This window comes from Musa acuminata, chromosome BXJ3-6 (assembly GCF_036884655.1).
Source record: "Musa acuminata AAA Group cultivar baxijiao chromosome BXJ3-6, Cavendish_Baxijiao_AAA, whole genome shotgun sequence".
Lineage (NCBI taxonomy): Eukaryota > Viridiplantae > Streptophyta > Magnoliopsida > Zingiberales > Musaceae > Musa > Musa acuminata.
The window spans coordinates 13,335,801-13,353,963 of NC_088354.1; the positions used below are offsets into that span (position 1 = coordinate 13,335,801).

At 41.4% G+C, this 18,163-nt stretch overlaps 1 protein-coding gene across 1 annotated transcript; it reads right to left on the reverse strand.

Annotated features, from left to right (window-relative positions):
- Positions 1 to 102: 102 nt before the first annotated feature.
- On the reverse strand, positions 103 to 16,903 carry LOC135641193 (2-Cys peroxiredoxin BAS1, chloroplastic-like). The gene is made up of 7 exons (XM_065156361.1): positions 16,632 to 16,903; positions 16,238 to 16,312; positions 1,962 to 2,043; positions 1,800 to 1,879; positions 939 to 1,064; positions 655 to 768; positions 103 to 428 (listed from the first exon to the last, which is right to left on the reverse strand). Exons 1-7 carry the CDS (start codon positions 16,836 to 16,838, stop codon positions 309 to 311), a joined length of 804 nt encoding a protein of 267 aa, XP_065012433.1. The 5' UTR covers positions 16,839 to 16,903; the 3' UTR covers positions 103 to 308.
- Positions 16,904 to 18,163: the final 1,260 nt, after the last annotated feature.

Below are 18,163 nucleotides of genomic sequence, written 5' to 3' on the forward strand. Positions count from 1 at the left end.
AAAGGAACGAACAAGGATAAGCGTTCCTTCCATTAAATAAAAGCACAACTACCAATTCAACGACTTTTCGCCGGCGCTGTGCGAGACGGAACAGATTCAATCTCAGGGGATTTGGACAGACAATTTAAATAGCAGAGAAGGGCACAAGAACAGGCAGCAGCATCTGTAAATGGAGTTACGCTACAAAGGGGTAAAGTCTGCCCCATTTTTATTCAGTGCGAACAGAGAATATATCGACCGGTTAACTCACAATAGGTTGAAGGGTAGAGTCCATCCCGAATCTTAGAGAAAACTTGGCACATCAGTACTCATGGAACAGCCGCAAAATATTCCTTGCTGAGTTTAGGATCCGGCTTCATCGATTTCTCTCCAGGTTTCCATCCTGCAGGGCAAACCTCATCTGGGTTCTCTTGGACATACTGCAATGCCTGCAAGACACACAAGAGTTGTTTGGATAATGCTGGGGTTGAAGTTTTCGCATGAAGAATCTGCAGCAAATGCTGCTAACCATCAGAACTAGAATTGAGTATTTGCAACCAAATCGAAAGAAATGGCACATCAGTGAAAGAAACCGTAATGCTCTATGCTCATCCCATAGTTAAGACGATGGTGAGCAAGTTGATATGCTAACAGCTAGCTTTTTCCCATCATCACCTGAAGAGTCCTCATGGTTTCATCAACACTACGACCGATGGCGAGGTTATTGATGGTAGAGTGCTGAATCACACCTTCCTTGTCAATGATGAACAGTCCTCGCAACGCAATACCCTGACAGATTATATGGATTAGTTCATTACACAACCTGAATCTCATTCATGACAAAATTGAGCATTTGTAAATTAAAGCAGCTTTGTGAACAGGGATACACTATTGAATTTTTTTTTTTTTTTTTTATCTGTTAAAACTACAGAAGATTCTTAAAAACATGCACAATTTACCTGATCAGGGATCAAGACTCCATAAGACTTTGAAATTGATTTAGTGATATCAGATATCAACGGATAGTTCAGATCTCCGAGCCCCCCTGACTTCCTGTCTGTTTGAACCCATGCAAGATGGGAGAACTACAAATGGAGCACACTTACTCTGTTAGGGCCAATTAAAACCTATAGTAAACATAAATCCTAAATCAGATTGCCGCTACTGAGGCACAAACTGTTTTATTTCTTTTTCGTCATTTGATCTCTTGTCTCAAGAACCATATTTTAAAAGGTATGGTAAAATAACATGAAAAACCAGTACCCAAGGAAAATAATGAGAACAAGCAAAATTAAAGGATAACGAGATCAACCAGAATTAACAAAAAGGAAATGACAAAGGGAAGACCTAAATTTTGGAAATGTTCACACCTTTTGCGTCTCTTAGATAAGACAAATATTATACATCTCATGGGAAAGCATGGCATACTTCTTAATCTTTCTTGCAAATAAGCAGAAGAATTAGTACCAACAATTTAATTATAACCAAAACAAAAGCAGGAAAACATTAATAAGAATGTGTATGAGCTTCATTTAAATCAATAATTCATTTTCGCTAGCAAATGTTACAACTTTTTGTAACAAAGAGGATATTAAAAATGAAAACAGATCAAATAATGGTAATTAGATACCAATAATGTTAAATAATGAATCGATACTCTTCTAGGGTTGATATAACAAAGCTAGGTGACTCCATTCAGGATTTGCAATGGTAGTAAATTTTCAACACTCAGTGACTCGAACCACCATAACACCAAGGAACAAAATTATAGAGAAAATTGCTACAGATCAAAACAAAATCCAAATATGAAAACAACTTACCACACTGTCAACTGAAACACCCAATATCTCTGTATTTAACTTCTCAAATTCCGAGTAGCGGTCACTGAAAGCAGTTATCTCTATTGCACAGGCAACAAATATTCCGTCAGTTCTCTTAAGATGTGAACTTCCCTTTTAGAGGTCAATATAATTTGAACATACCAGTGGGACAAACAAATGTGAAGTCCAGTGGATAGAAAAACAGAATTACATACTTCTTCCCAATATAATCAGAGAGTTTTACCTGCCAGTTAGAGTAATGAAAAAGACTAATCAGAGAGTTACAGTGACCAAGGAGATGCTTGATGTCACTACTATACATAAGTGAAGACCGGAGACAAACATGTAATGAATGATTCAACATTTACAAAATATTGATATAAATTGGTCAACTGTTGAGATTCGCTCAAATTTTCTCATCAAAGTACCAAGTTCAAGGACATTATATTTATTGAACTGTTCTGCCATCCATTTCATTGTGTTCAAAATCATTCTAAAATTTTTGGGTTGGATGCCTTAATCCTTGAGCTTCCTTGGATGTTAATTCAAAATATTATTTAAAATTTCCAAATGCATTTATCTGATAATCTTGGTGCAGAAGAGGATAATTTGAATAACACAAATATGATACATCACCTTGGGTCTTTAACAATAAATACATACTTCAATAAAACATATCATGAGGTTGAGAATTGAGATATTAACTCAAGGCAGTATCAAAAGTTCAGTTTGTCAAGTTCGCAGCAAAAGCATTCTGTGAGCTATTTTAACATTTCTCGGTACAAACTTCAACAAGAGCTAGATCACCAAACAGAGCTGAACAGATGAGATAATTTCAATGATCAAAATAAACAATCAAGATTAAGGTGTCGTCCATGTTAATACCATAGAAGAAGAAATTCACCCAAGATACCATGGTTATCTTGGGCTGAACCAATTTGCAAGATCAATTTAGTTTGCTTTGTCTGTCATCTTTATTTGTGGCAAAGTTTTCTTTTAAGAAGTGGTTTCTTGTAATCTGTGAACTGCCACATTGTCACGACCTTAGCTGGAATTGCCTAAGGCGTGCGGCACCCTTGCGGCCAAAGACGCGAACTTAGCTTGCGTTGCCTAAGTCGCGAGTTACCCTTCTGGCAACGACGCGAACTTAGCTTGCGTTGCCTAAGTCGCGCTTCGCCCTTGCGCTATTGCTCCGCAAGGATCAGCCCACTTTGTAACCTCTCGCAGGTCCCGAAGGACCTGTAAAAGAGAAAGAGAGTTAGTTCGAAAGAACGAGCAACGGACAAGTCCCGAAGTCTCGCGAAAAGGGAAGCTTTACAAGCAATTCGACGAACACCTTGTGTGCACAAGAGAAAAGAGGGAGAGGGAGAAAAACAAGGCTTTCAAGGATGAACGAACAACTGCAAGCCCACAAACAGCCGCTCACCTGGTCTCGGGCGCAAAGACAAGTTCCAGTAAAGGTTACGTGCGAACTTGCGAAAGAGATCTCAACGCCCGGTATATAACCGAAGCCCCATCCAGCCCTGTGCCACCCGGGGGGTTCCTGGGGTCTGAGATGGCTGACATTTTGGTGAGCGGAGGCAGTTCTCCGCTCACCTCCCGCGGCACGCGAAAACGGAGCTGTTTTGGGCTATTTTGGGGCTGTTTTGCTCGATTCGGTGAGCGGTCGCTTTGCAACGCTGCAGCTTGTTCGAACTTACATATTTACAAGCAAAATGACCCAAAACCAAGAGAAAACATGCTGCCAAGCAGCTGTACATGCAGGTGTGAGCGACGAACGGTTCGTTGAACGGAGTTGTTGCGGGTGCGCGACGACCGTTCGTGACATTCTCCCCCACTTAAACTGTCGACGCCCTCGTCGACGCTTGTTGGTAGTTGTTGATGACTTCTTCTTCATGTCGCAGGGCGTCTTCAGGCTCCCAACTGGCTTCAGTTCAGGGAAGCTTTCGCCACTTCACCAAGTACTCTGTTTGCTCAGCTCCGTTGGGTAGCTTTATCTTGCGATCCGCCAGAATGGTTTCCACTCGCTTCTCATAGGAGGCTGTAATGGGAGGTAGCCGAGTTGGAACACTTCGGGAAGCATCTTGCGGATCCGAGTGGTAGGCTTTTAGGTTGCTGGCGTGAAGAACGTTGTGAATTTTGAACCACGCCGGCAGCTGCAACTTGTAAGAAACATTGCCTACCCTGCTGATAATTGGGAAGGGCCCTTCATACTTACGCACCAATACTTTGTGGACTCTGTTCATGAAGAATTGGAGTGATGCTGGTTGGAGCTTTACCAACACCAAATCGCAAACTTTGAACTCTTGTGGTCGCCTTCCCAAGTCTGCCCACTTCTTCATCCGTTTTGCCGCCTTCTCCAAGTAAGCCCGCGCAATATCAGCATTTCGATGTCACTCCTTTGCGAAATAATAGGCTGATGGACTACTCCCAGTATACCCAATCGCCATGGTGTGCGGAGTCGACGGTTGTTGTCCTGTGATAATCTCGAAGGGGCTCTTGTTGGATGCAGAGCTCCGCTGCAAGTTGTAGGAGAATTGGGCGATGTCCAACAACTTCACCCAATCTCGTTGATTGGCACTCACGTAGTGCCGGAGATACTGCTCCAAGAGCGAATTTATTCTTTCAGTCTGGCCATCCGTCCGGGGGTGGAGGCTTGTAGAGAAGTATAACTTTGACCCCAACAATTTGAATAGCTCGGTCCAGAATCGTCCCAGGAACCGAGCGTCTCGATCACTAATGATATTGTGCGGGACTCCCCAATACTTCACTACGTCCTTCATCATCAGTCTGGCCGCCTCTTCTGCTGAACAGTGTAGGGGAGCAGCAATGAAAGTTGCATACTTTGAAAACCGATTGACCACCACGAGTATCGATCCAAGTCCCCCTACAGGTGGCAAGCTTGATATGAAGTCTAAGGAAATGCTCTCCCACGGCCTTTCTGGTACGGGCAACGGCTCCAAAAGTCCCACCGGCTTCCGCTGCTCCACCTTGTCTTGTTGGCAAGTAAGGCATGTTCGAACATATTTCTCCACATCAATCCCCATCTTCGGCCAGTAGAAGGCCCTCTCCACGAGAGCCAATGTTCTGTGAATGCTTGGGTGTCCAGCCCAAAGGGAATCGTGACACTCTTTTAAGAGTTCACGCCTTAAATTGTCCACTCGGGGAACATAGACCCTATTCCCTTTTGTGTAAACAAGTCCCTCCTGGACCCAAAATCGTCGTGCCTTGCCTTCTTTGATGAGCTGCATCAGGATAACTGCCTGGGGATCACTATACAGTCCATCCTTGATTCGGGAAAGGAAGTTGGAGTGCAACTGACTTGCTTGGTCTCTGCCCTCCAGTTGTGCAGCATTCACGCATTCCACCTTCCGACTCAGCGCATCGGCCACGACATTCGCCTTCCCAGGCTTGTACTCTATTGCCATATCAAATTCAGCCAGGAAGTCCTGCCACCGTGCCTGCTTTGGGGAGAGCTTCTTCTGAGTTTGGAAATAGCTCAGGGCGATGTTGTCTGTCCTCAGCACAAATCGCGACCCGAGAAGGTAGTGTCGCCAAACTCGCAGACAGTGGATCACTGCTGTCATCTCCTTCTCATGCACTGGATACCGCCTCTTGGTCTCGTTGAGTTTGCGGCTCTCGTAGGCCATCGTATGACCTTCCTGCATGAGTACTCCCCCAATAGCGAAGTCTAAAGCATCTGTATGGACTTCAAAGGGCTCTCCATAGTTTGGCAATCTGAGCACTGGTTCTTCTAGAACAGCAGCCTTCAGATCTTGGAATGCTATCTCACATTTGTCAGACCACTTCCAAGGCTGCTCCTTCTTCAGCAACTCCGTCAGTGGGGTTGCCCGCTTCGAATATCCCGCGATGAAGCGTCGATAGTAGTTAACGAAGCCAAGGAAGGATCTCAACTCTGGCACCTTCTTTGGCGTTCGCCATTCCGCAACTGCTTGCACCTTCGACTTATCCATCCGAATGGAGCCATCACCGATTCGATGCCCCAAGAATAGGATCTCAGTTTGAGCAAAGTAGCATTTCTCCCTTTTCACGAACAAAGTGTTCTCCCTGAGAACCTTGAAAATCGTCCGAAGGTGCTTGACGTGCTCCTCGAGCGTTTGGCTGTAGACGACGATATCGTCCAAGTAGACGACCACGAACTTATCCAAATACTCCTTGAATAGCTGGTTCATGAGAGTACAGAATGTGGTCGGAGCGTTGGTTAAGCCGAAAGGCATCACCAAGAACTCAAACGCTCCATATCTGGTCACACAGGTAGTCTTTGCTTCGTCGCCTTCAGCAATGCGCACTTGCCAATACCCCGACCGAAGGTCGAGTTTTAAGAAATACTTTGCCTTGCCCAATTGATCGAACAAGTCCGCAATGAGCGGGATGGGATACTTGTTCTTCACTGTTACTTTGTTGAGGGCTCGGTAGTCGACGCATAATCGGAGGCTCCCATCCTGTTTCTTCTGGAAGAAAACTGGAGCTCCGAAAGGTGCTTTAGAGCTGCGGATGAGACCACCGCTTAGCAGTTCACCTAACTGCTTCCTGAGTTCTGCCAACTCTGGCGGGGGCATGCGGTAGGGTGGTCTCGCTGGAGGCTTCACTCCTGGCTCCAGCTCGATGCTGTGATCCACGCCTCTGCGTGATGGGAGAGTCTTCGGCAACTCGGGTGGCATAACGTCTTTGAACTCTTTTAGGACGTTCGCCACCACAGCAGGTTCTTGAATGGCCTCCTTGTTGAGTGGCTCTAGCTTCATTGCAGCCACGAATGTCAGTTCGCCTTTTCGCACCCCTTTCTTCAATTGTAATGCCGAAAGATGTTGGGGCTCCTTGGTTCCTTTCTGAGAGACAGGAACCACGCAGGGGTCATCGCCTCCCATCATACATAGGGAGTTCAAGAACGGCATTGGCACCAACTTTGCCGCGTGCATAAACTCCATTCCGAGAATCACTTGGAAGTCGTCCAGTGGCACGGCCATCATGTTGGTGTTTCCGCTCCAAGTCCCGATTTTGATAGGAACACCCTTCGCCAACCCGGAGATTCGCTTGGCCTCCGAGTTCACCGCCTTCATTCGGCTTGGGCTCTTCTCCAAGGTCAACCCAAGTCGCTGTGCTTCGCGATCGGCTATGAAGTTGTGGGTAGCGCCCGTATCCACCATTGCACGGGTCGTTTGGCCATTTAGCTTAATGTCCACATACATCAGCTCGCTACTTCCTGCTTTTTGTGCCTTCATCTTCATGTTCTCCGCCACTTGACCCCGCATAGCGTTCAACAGACGCATTGCTCCCATTCGGGGTCCTTGCGACTCCTCATCGTCGCTGCTGGATTCTGAACTGCTCGAACTAAGAGCAACAGCTTTGCCCTTGTCCGATCGGGGAGGGTGGATGGAAGCCGTCAAAGCATTGAGTGCCTGTTTCTGTGGGCACTCCCTTACCATGTGCGGTCCTCCGCACAAGAAGCATCCTCCAGGTTTTGAGGCCTTGCCTTTTGGGTTCGGCCCTTTGTGGGAGCTCTTCTTCTTTTGTTCGCCCCCGAGCTCCTTCCCTCGAGAATGTTTTGGAGGGCGATTTCCTGAAGATTGTTTCCTTCTCGCTGGGTCTTCAGAGGAAACAAAGTCGGTGAGCCTTTCTGCAGCAGCAATTGCCCCGACCACATCGGTAACATTCCTTCGATTTAGCTCCTATTAAGCCCATGGTTTCAAACCATCGAGGAAGCTGAACAACTTGTCCTTCTCGGACATGTCCTGTATGTCCAGCATTAATGCAGAAAACTGCTTCACATAGTCTCGGATGGTGGTACTTTGGCGGAGTTGTCTCAACTTCCTTCTTGCGACAAACTCTGTGTTCTCCGATAGGAACTAAGTTCTCAACTCCCGCTTCAAGTCCTCCCATGTGTCGACTCGACACCGACCTTGTTGGATCTCCTCCCAACGAGTTCACCACCAAAGTTTCGCATCTCCGTTCAGATACATTGTTGCTATAGAAACTTTGGTATCTTCAGAATCGGGCCTCGTAGCTCGGAAGTATTGCTCCATGTCGAACAGAAAGTTCTCGAGCTCCTTGGCATCTCTGGCCCCTCCATATCCATGAGGCTCAGGTGCCCTCAAATTTTGTGGCGGTGCAGTGCGGGTGTTGCCTCCTCCCGCATTTAGTGTTCTTGTGAGCATGACCACCTTTGCAGTGAGTTCCGCCACAACATCCTGTAAGTGTTGCACGGAGTCTTTGGTGTCATCAGACAGTCGGTCGACTAGGGCCTCGACCTTGTCGATCCTGGACTCCGCTTCCTCTTGCGAGCTCTCTACCCCAACAAGTCTTTGTTGGCCATGGTAGAGTTCCTCCATGCTCGCTTCCAGAACATCCAGGCGGGTTTCCGCCGTTGTGAGTCTCTCCTTATGACTCTTTTTCCCAGTTAGCGCACCAGATTGCGCTTCCTCCGCTCGCGGAGAGTAGCCAACTTCTCGCTCATCTTGTTCGCTGCCGCGCTCCTCGTGAGCGACTCCAACAGCTTGAGAGCGAGTGTGCACATGCAGCCCACCTGCGGCTGCTTGGGGCAAGGGTCCGGCTTGCCCCGTCTTGCTTGATTCGCCACGATGCTTTGCCATGGCGAAGTTGCGAAGTTCGTTCGCTGTTCGATCGAAGAGCTTAACCTGGCTCTGATACCACAATGTCACGACCTTAGCTGGAATTGCCTAAGGCGTGCGGCACCCTTGCGGCCAAAGACGCGAACTTAGCTTGCGTTGCCTAAGTCGCGAGTTACCCTTCTGGCAACGACGCAAACTTAGCTTACGTTGCCTAAGTCGCGCTTCGCCCTTGCGCTATTGCTCCGCAAGGATCAACCCACTTTGTAACCTCTCGCAGGTCCCGAAGGACCTGTAAAAGAGAAAGAGAGTTAGTTCGAAAGAACGAGCAACGGACAAGTCCCGAAGTCTCGCGAAAAGGGAAGCTTTACAAGCAATTCGACGAACACCTTGTGTGCACAAGAGAAAAGAGGGAGAGGGAGAAAAACAAGGCTTTCAAGGATGAACGAACAGCTGCAAGCCCACAAACAGCCGCTCACCTGGTCCCGGGCGCTAAGACAAGTTCCCGTAAAGGTCAGGTGCGAACTTGCGAAAGAGATCTCAACGCCCGGTATATAACCGAAGCCCCATCCAGCCCTGTTCCACCCGGGGGGTTCCTGGGGTCTGAGATGGCTGACATTTTGGTGAGCGGAGGCAGTTCTCCGCTCACCTCCCGCGGCACGCGAAAACAGAGCTATTTTGGGCTGTTTTGGGGCTGTTTTGCTCGGTTCGATGAGCGGTCGCTTTGCAACGCTGCAGCTTGTTCGAACTTACATATTTACAAGCAAAATGACCCAAAACCAAGAGAAAACATGCTGCCAAGCAGCTGTACATGCAGGTGTGAGCGACGAACGGTTCGTTGAACGGAGTTGTTGCGGGTGCGCGACGACCGTTCGTGACAACATGGCAGTGTCATAGACATTTGTGTTGAATAATGGTTGTACATTCATCTCCAGTAATGCCAGAATGAACAAGATAAAAAGAAGTGTGACTAACACTGAAAAGATCGAAAGATCTAAGACTAATCAAAATGCTAAAGACAATCTCACTAAATATGATAAAAGGCGATCATCTTTAAATACAGGAAGTTCAATTTTCTTTCATCCCTTCTTTTCCCCCTGATTTACTTATTTTTTCTGCTTTCCTTTTTATTAGAATATGAGGAAGGATGTAAGCTCATTCATCAGAGAATGTGGTGCAATTTTCATAAACTATAAGAGATTTGAGGCCATTGATTTGATGAATCTGACAAGCTTGAGTTAGGCCAGGATTATCCCTCTCTTCCTTCATTCCCTCTTATCAAAATCTTATTAGGACCGAAATTGGTACTAAGAGGGGGAGGGGGTGAATTAGTGCTTTCGTAAAACTTCGTTAGTTTGAAAACTCATTCGAAGAAATCGTATCGGAAAGGGTTTAAACTTAGAGAGCACGTTCGTAAGCGTAGTGAGAGTAGTAAGCAAGTAAATCAGTTAGCAATATAAATGAAAAGCATAAAGGAAATGCAAATCGATTTTATAGTGGTTTGATCGTCGTGACATACATCCACTCTCGATTTCTCTTCACTTGAGTCCACCAGCTTCCACTACTGATTTGCTTTTCAACGGGCGAAGATCAACTACCCTTACAACTCTTTCTCCTTTTCATATACTCAGGAGAGAACCTTTACACATCTCTCTTTTATACTTAGACCTCACTTCTCTCTTTAGAAGAACTTTTAAATATTAGGAAGAGGTGACTCTACACTAAGAGAGATTTATAACTTTTTTTACAAGGATTCTTTCCCCCTTTCTACTTCCTTTCTTGTGTAAATTGAGCAGGGATGAGTGGGCCATTTATAGCCCCCAAATGGATTCAAATTTGTAGCCAAAACAGTCTCATCCCGGGTTTCAGGGTACCGGCGGTACCACCGCTTGCCAGTCTAACACTGGACGGTATCACCGCCTAACACAGTCTGGGAGACTGTCTGGGCGGTACCACTGCCAGACCCTGCTATAGGTCACCGAATAGGCTAAACAACAGGCCTAATTCAGCCTTGATTCAGGCCCAATTGGCCCATAATCAAGTTGGCATGGTTACACCAAAAACCAACTCAAATAGACCTAACGAACTCGATCTAGACGCACACGATTACAAGCATGAATCTTATATTGTCCGGCATGTCATTGTTCGTCCGACGCATCATCCTCTCTTTTGGCGTATTGCCCAATCGACATGTTGACTCCTGCAACTTCCGATCTCTTTGGCGCAATGTTTGATCCTTTGACCCAATGCCCGAACTCATGGCACGAAGTCCTTCCGGCCCAACGTTTGATTCTTCCTGCTTTAATCGAATTGCCTTTCCTTGATCGAGGTTAGTCCTGCGTCACTCAAACATATATTAGATCATAATTTCATCAATTGATTTCATCATCAAAATATGAGATTCAACAATCTCCCCGTTTTTTATGATGACAACCAATTGATGACGAAGTTTAAACTAAACTCCCCCTATCAATATGCCATATTGAAATAAGGTATCATTTCAAAAAATGATAACCATTGACTTTCACATCATTGCATACATAATAAAATCATGTGTATTACATGTGTCATTCCAAATCATAAATATTTCAAATCATCATGATATCAAAATTTCAAAGTACATTATATCCTACCAAACATGATCATAACTTCTCATTGTATGTATCATCATAATATTGAAAGAACTAATTAATCACATCATTACATGTATCTTAAAATCATGAGTATTTCATGTATAATCATAATTTCAAAACATCAAAGTACACCATGCATGATCATCATCAAAACCCATGCATAATTCAAATTTCAAATCATCATAACTTCTCCCCCTTTGTCATCAACAAAAAGGAGAAAAGTACAACTAACAAGTTTTTTTTTAAATACAAGATAGTAAATTAGTAAGTTTTACGTCATTTTAGAACATGCAAGCTAGCAAGTTTTAGAGATATGCAAGTTTAGCAATTTTGTTTCTCTTGAGATGTGCAAGCTAGCAATTCTTACTTCCTTTTGCAATATGCAAGTTTGCAAGTTTTGCTTCTTGAGATAAGTAAGATAGTACTTTTGCTTGAGATTACAAGCTAGTAATTTTTTCTTCCTTTTGCAATGTGCAAACTAAAAATCTTTGCTTCTCTTTTGAGATTAACAAACTAGCAGTTTTGTTTTTCTTGAACTAGCAATTTTTTTTCTCCCCCTTTGTCATCGTCAAAAGGAGGGGAATAATACAATGGTGTAATTCATTTTCCTTTACATTAATTTTCAAATCATCATATAAAGGATAACAAGAAAAATTAATTTGATGATGAGATATACACTTTATGAATACAAGGGAGTAATAAGACAACTTTCAAATTGTGAATCAAATATCGAAAAATCAAGAGAAAAAATTATGATTCATTTGGATAAATCAAATAGTGAAAAGAAGAATCATAGTAAACAATCTTGATTCATAAAAATATTAAGTTATAATTATCAAAGAATCAAGATCATGATTTGGATAAAACTTCTCTTTTGTAAAAAACAAAAAGAACTATAGGAGAACAAATAAAATATCTCGATTCATATATAAGAAATCTCAAGTTGTCAAGATCATGATTTTAAAAAAATCTCAAGTTAGAATTCCGAGAATTCAAGATCATGATATAGATAAAACTTCTCTTTAGTAAAGAAACATAAAAGATTAAATAAGAGATATTGATAAAAAAAATATCAAGTAACAAATGAGAGATATGGATAACACTCATTTAAATTTAAATCAACAAATTATTAAAATCATTTTCATAAATTCATAAAAAATAACATAAATAGATTCATTAATCTCTTTTTGAAAGATTCGATAAACTTTTAGGGATAGAGACATTTTCAAGAATAATGCATTCCTTTTTTTTATTTCAATTTAAGCGATTGATTTTATATAAGCATGTCCTTATTTTCTATGTCAAATCCATGCATCATTGATTAAAACTGAAAAATAGAAAATCATCACAAAAGAATCATCAAGATCAATAAGCCATACATCATAAAAATCATCATGCATAATTTCAAAATATAAACTCATTAAGCATGATTTCATTAAACATAAAGCATATTCAATCAAAATCATTTTGTTTCGGCTAGTGAGCTTTGTGAAGTATGTTGAATCTCTGATTATATATGCCTTGTGCGTCCACTATCAAGATATCATTTTTGCTCCTAGCTTTCGACTTTATATATTTCTACAAAAAAGGTGTGTTTGCTATAGGTACCCATTTGACTTTGGGTCCCTCATGTTTAGATCTATCTATCTTGATTTTTGACATATGGTCATGTATGGTTCCTTTAGGAACCCAAACTAATTTGTGTGAATCATACTTTTTGAATGAACATTTATATACAAAATGACCATGTTTACCACAAAAATTACACTAAACCTTAGGGGTAACATGCAATGTGGGTCCTTCAACAAAAGTAGTTGACTTTTGTTGAGTGTAGTTACTCATAAAGCTGATTCCTACTTTTCTGTGTACATGACCCTTATTGGCAAAAATCATGTTTAATGATTTGCAACTAATTTCAAATTTTTCTAAAGTTTGTTGTAATACTACATTTTTTTTCTTAAATGAGTCGACCTCTTCACACTTAGTGCAAGGAGTTAACATGCAATTATCATGCTCATTTTTTAATTTTTCAAATTCACTAGCAAGAGAAGCATGATCCTTTTTTAACAACTTATATTTTTTACCAACTAGCTTAAATTCATCAAACAAATCATGAAAGACATTAAGTAATTCATCGTAAGGTAAATAAGATTCGTTTGAGTCACTTACCTCATCGTTGAGAGCCATTAAGGCGTAGTTTGTCATCTTGCCTTTGTTGGTTTAATCCTCGTATTCGGATGTACTCGATTTGTCCCAAGTCCCTTGGGTGCTTTCTTCTTTTTTGGTAGCTTCTTTTTAAGTTCGTTTTTGTTCTTAGTTTCATGTTTTATGAATTTTTTGAATTCTCTTGTCGAAAGTTCTATGTCATTATCACTTGAGCTTTCGCTCGAGTGGTCTTCTTTTGTTCTAAGTGTCAAATCCTTAATGTTCTTTGGAAGGTTGTTCTCATGTTTGTCATGTGCAATACATGTCATTTCATAGGTCATTAAAGACCCGATAAGTTTTTCAAGCGAAAAGTTATTTAGGTCCTTTGCTTCTTGTATTGTCGTTACTTTAGGATCCTAATTTTTTGGAAGGGATCTTAATATCTTGTTAATAAGTTCAAAATTAGAAAAACTTTAACCAAGTGCTTTTAGACTATTGACAACATCCGTAAAACGAGTATACATATCTCCAATAGTCTCGCTTGGTTTGATATGAAACAACTTATAGCTATGAACCAAAAGATTAATTTTCGACTTTTTAACCCTACTTGTGCTTTTGTGTGTGACTTCGAGTGTGTGTCAAATCTCATATGCAGTTTCGCATGTAGAAACCCGATTAAATTTGTTTTTATTAAGAGCACAAAACAAAGCGTTCATCACTTTAGCATTTAAAGAGAAAGTTTTCTTCTTCAAATCATTTCATTCATTCACTGGTTTAGAAGACTTTTCAAAACCGCTTTCAACAATGTTCCATAAATCGAAATCCATAGAAAGCAAGAAAATTCTCATTCTAGTTTTCTAATACGTGTAGTCTGTTCCATTGAATATAGGAAAACGAGTGATAAAAAGACCCGTTTGATTGGCGGTAAAAGCCATTTCTCTTGGGTGTTAAATCAAACGAGAAAAATTTTGGCTTTGATACCAACTATTAGGACCAAAATCAACACTAAGAGGAGGGGGGGGGGGGGGGGGAATTAGTACCTTCGTAAAACTTCGTCGGTTTGAAAACTCGTTCGATGAATCGTATCGGAAAGCATTTAAACTTAGAGAGCACGTTCGTAAGCGTAGTGAGAGTAGTAAGCAAGTAAGTCAGTTAGTAATATAAATGAAAAGCATGAAGGAAATGTAAATCGATTTTATAGTGGTTCGATCGTCGTGACCTACGTCCACTCTCAATTCCTCTTCACTCGAGGTCACCGACTTCCACTACCGATCTTCTTTCTAACGGGCAAAGATCAACTACCCTTGCAACTCTTTCTCCTTTTCACAGGCTCGGGAGAGAACCTTTGCACCTCTCTCTTTTACATTTAGACCTCACTTCTCCCTTTAGAAAAATTTCTAAATACTAGGAAGAAGTGACTCTCCACTAAGAGAGATTTATAACTTTTTTTACAATGATTTTTTCCCCCTTTCTACTCAGTTTCTTGTGTAAACCGAACAGGGATGAGTGGGGTATTTATAGGCCCCAAATGGATTCAAATTTTGAGTTAAAACAGTTTCATCCCGGGTTTTTAAGGTACTGGCAGTACCACCGCCAGTACTGGGCGACACCATTGCCTACTAGTCTGACACTGGGCGGTACCACCGCCTGACACACTGACACTGGGTGATACCATTGCCCAGTTTGGTGGTACCACCGCCTGACACAGTTTGGGAGACTGTGTCTTGGCGGTGGTACCGCCCAAACACCGCCAGACCCTACTACAGGTCACTTAATAGGCCAAATAGCAGGCCTAATTCAGCCCTGATTCAGGCCCAATTGACCCCTAATTAAGTTGGCATGGTTACACCCAAAACTAACTCAATTAGACCTAACTAACTCGATCTAGACACACACGATTACAAGCATGAATCTTATGTTGTCCGGCATGTCATTGGTTCGTCAAGCGCTTCATCCGATCCTTCGATACATCATCCTCTCTTTCAGCGTATTGCCCTATCGATATGTTGACTCCCGCAACTTCCAATTTTCTTGGTACAATGTCCGATCCTTCAACCCGATGCCCGAACTCATGGCACGAAATCCTTCCGGCTCGACGCTCAATATTCTAACATGTTCCACTACTGCCCAACGTCTGATTCTTCTTGCTTTAATCAAATGGACTTTCCTTGATCGAGGTTAGTCCTGCGTCACTTAAATGCATAATAGATCATAATTTTATCAATTGATTTCATCATCAAAATATGAGATTCAACAAACCACTCATTATTATCCTTTTTCCCTATTACAGATATTTAAGTCGAGAAATCTCCTCTATCATTCTTCAACTCTTGGTGTCCCACAGTCTTTGGAATTTGAAAGAAGTACTTTCAAACATTGACTATAGAAGATTTATCATATGAGAAGCACAAGCCAAATAGCTAACGTGAGTTCAAGTAATCATGAACTATCCTGAATAGCCAACTGGAACTTGTCGAAAATGGATTATGAATCAAAACAGATCATCATTTCTTTTCCCTTCAAGTACCTATTTATTCTAAGCTGTTTCACTCATGTCTTAGCATGCTGATTGTTCTCCTGGAACTGAAGAAAGATTTCTTATATTAGCTTGGTCTTTTTGTTTCCTTATTGTTATGAATCATCCAACCAACTTTTTGCTGTCTACAACAAGTTCAGAGTAAATCTCTCGATTCTTATGTTCTAGCAACCCTTAAAACTCATACGTCAGCATCTTTTTTCTAACTCTAATAACTAAACGAGAATGTGTTTGATAAAAATATACCAAATAAGAAGCATCCTGAAGCAGAATGAACAATAACATGTATGTATAGTATGCTCAAGTTTCAAACAGAGTCGTTGATCCAAGAAGTGATATAACCTTTAGAAGTCATTTTATACAGAAAAATCTGATCAATTTAGACAAACAAAGATCTCCACAATGTTATGCAATGTATAGACCTGTGTTGCAAAGAGCAACGCACAGAACACGATGAAGAATAGTACGCCAAAGAGAAAAAACAAACTCGTATCTCAAAGGTTCACGGAGATTCAAAAATGAAATCAAGCATAAGCTTACATTTATGAACTCCTGATCAAAGACAGCTTCAGCCTCAAAATCCGGTGCTTTGTTCCCGACTAACGGCGAGTAGCTCTGCAGAAACATCAAGTGCCCACTCAATCAAGACATACAGATCAAAATTACGAAAGCCAGAAGAAATCGGAACACTAAAAGTGATAATTTCTTTCGCCCCTATCTACGCAATGTCATCGCGAATTCCACTTGTTTCCCATAAAACGCAACTGACCCCCACTGATTTCAGCCACTGAAAGAACAAGCACTTCACTTCGGCAAAATATTGTAAATTAAACATCTAAATCAGGGAAAAGAAAAAGGAACGCTAAACCAACAGAGATTCCGGCGATTGAACAGGAAAACAGAAAACAAAATCGCAAGTTAGAGGATTCTAGACCTCGGACGAGGCTTTGACAACGAAGCTTCTTTGGGAAGTTCTGGGAGCAGAGATCATCCGGGCGGGGCGAGGCTGTAAGCTCCGCCTTAGGCCGTGGAAGCCCTTCGGGATTGCCTGGGTTCCCGATGGAGGAATCGACGTGGGGGCCAGGGAGGCCAAGGGCGCCGTGGGCTTCGAGGCGACGAGGGAAGAAAGGGAGCAAGCCATGACGGCGCAACGCACACCCACGCTCGCTTCGCTCCAGTGACTGGGGAGGATAAGGGAGGCGAATGGTTCCGGTTCCTTTTATGTACCGAACCCGACCGGAGATATATGATTGGAGAATCTATATCGTTCGTAAAAGGTGTACACGAATCTTAAAAAGTTAAAAGTACTCGCGGTGTGCTTAAGCAGGGATCACCAGCAAAGACTCATTGCATCCGGTATTCCTTCGGAACTGGGTTGTGTTCGTGTGCGGGGACAGTAGGGGCAACAAAAGCCTTTCAAAAGAGGGCATAAAAGCACTGTTCAACATATTCCAGAGGTGCAGCAGACACTATAAAAATCTTACCATATTATTATTACGTAAAAAATTTTGATGTCAGAAATTAAAATTAAATAATGATATATTAAATTTATGATATGTAATTTTGATATTATTCAGAAAGTTTTTATCTAATATGTAGACGCATCATCGTTAGATTTGAAAGTTATCGGGGACGTCGACGTGCAAAGTGAACTAGACTCATATTTTTTTTCTCTTATCCTTTACAAAATCATTATGGGTGATGGATTAGGGATAATGGGGAGATAAAAGAAGATATCTCTCAATAAATAGTTATTTTCTCTTATTTGTTTTCCAAGGAAATCTAATCATTTTATAGGCTAAAGATAGAGTTTAGGATGATAACTAGGAAATGAAAAAAAAATATATAATCTTTCTATTGGCTAATAATCATAATCAAAATCTAATCAAATATATAATATATCTTATTTAATTAAATAGAGTCACATAATCTAACTTTTTTCCACTTTATCCATTAATTGGTAAGATATAAAAAAATTAAAATTACAATAAATAAAATAAAAGTTTATTTAAAAATAATTTTACTTAATTAAATTCTAAAATTTTAAAAAATATTTTACTTGTATGCATGAATTTTATAATACAAGTTAATAAGTCTAATAAACATAATGGTACATTAAGTTTGATTAGTTATGCGAGTGATAGTGGTTGTATATCATCAATATCATATTTTCTTATATGTATTACAACATTGTTAACCCTTTCTAATATAGTTTAAAATGATCATTGTAATTTGTCTTGTCAAGACAATCCCATAAGTACATTCAACCATTACAAATATGAACAAGATCATAGAAATAAATAAGTTTAATTACATAAATAAGAATGTTAATTATGTTAGGATCGAGTTAGCACTAAGAGGGGGAGTGAATTAGTATGTACGTAAAATTATGTCGAATCGAAAATCTTCGTACGACAAAAACCATATCAAGGAGTGTTTAACTTTGAAAACGTTCATAAGAATATG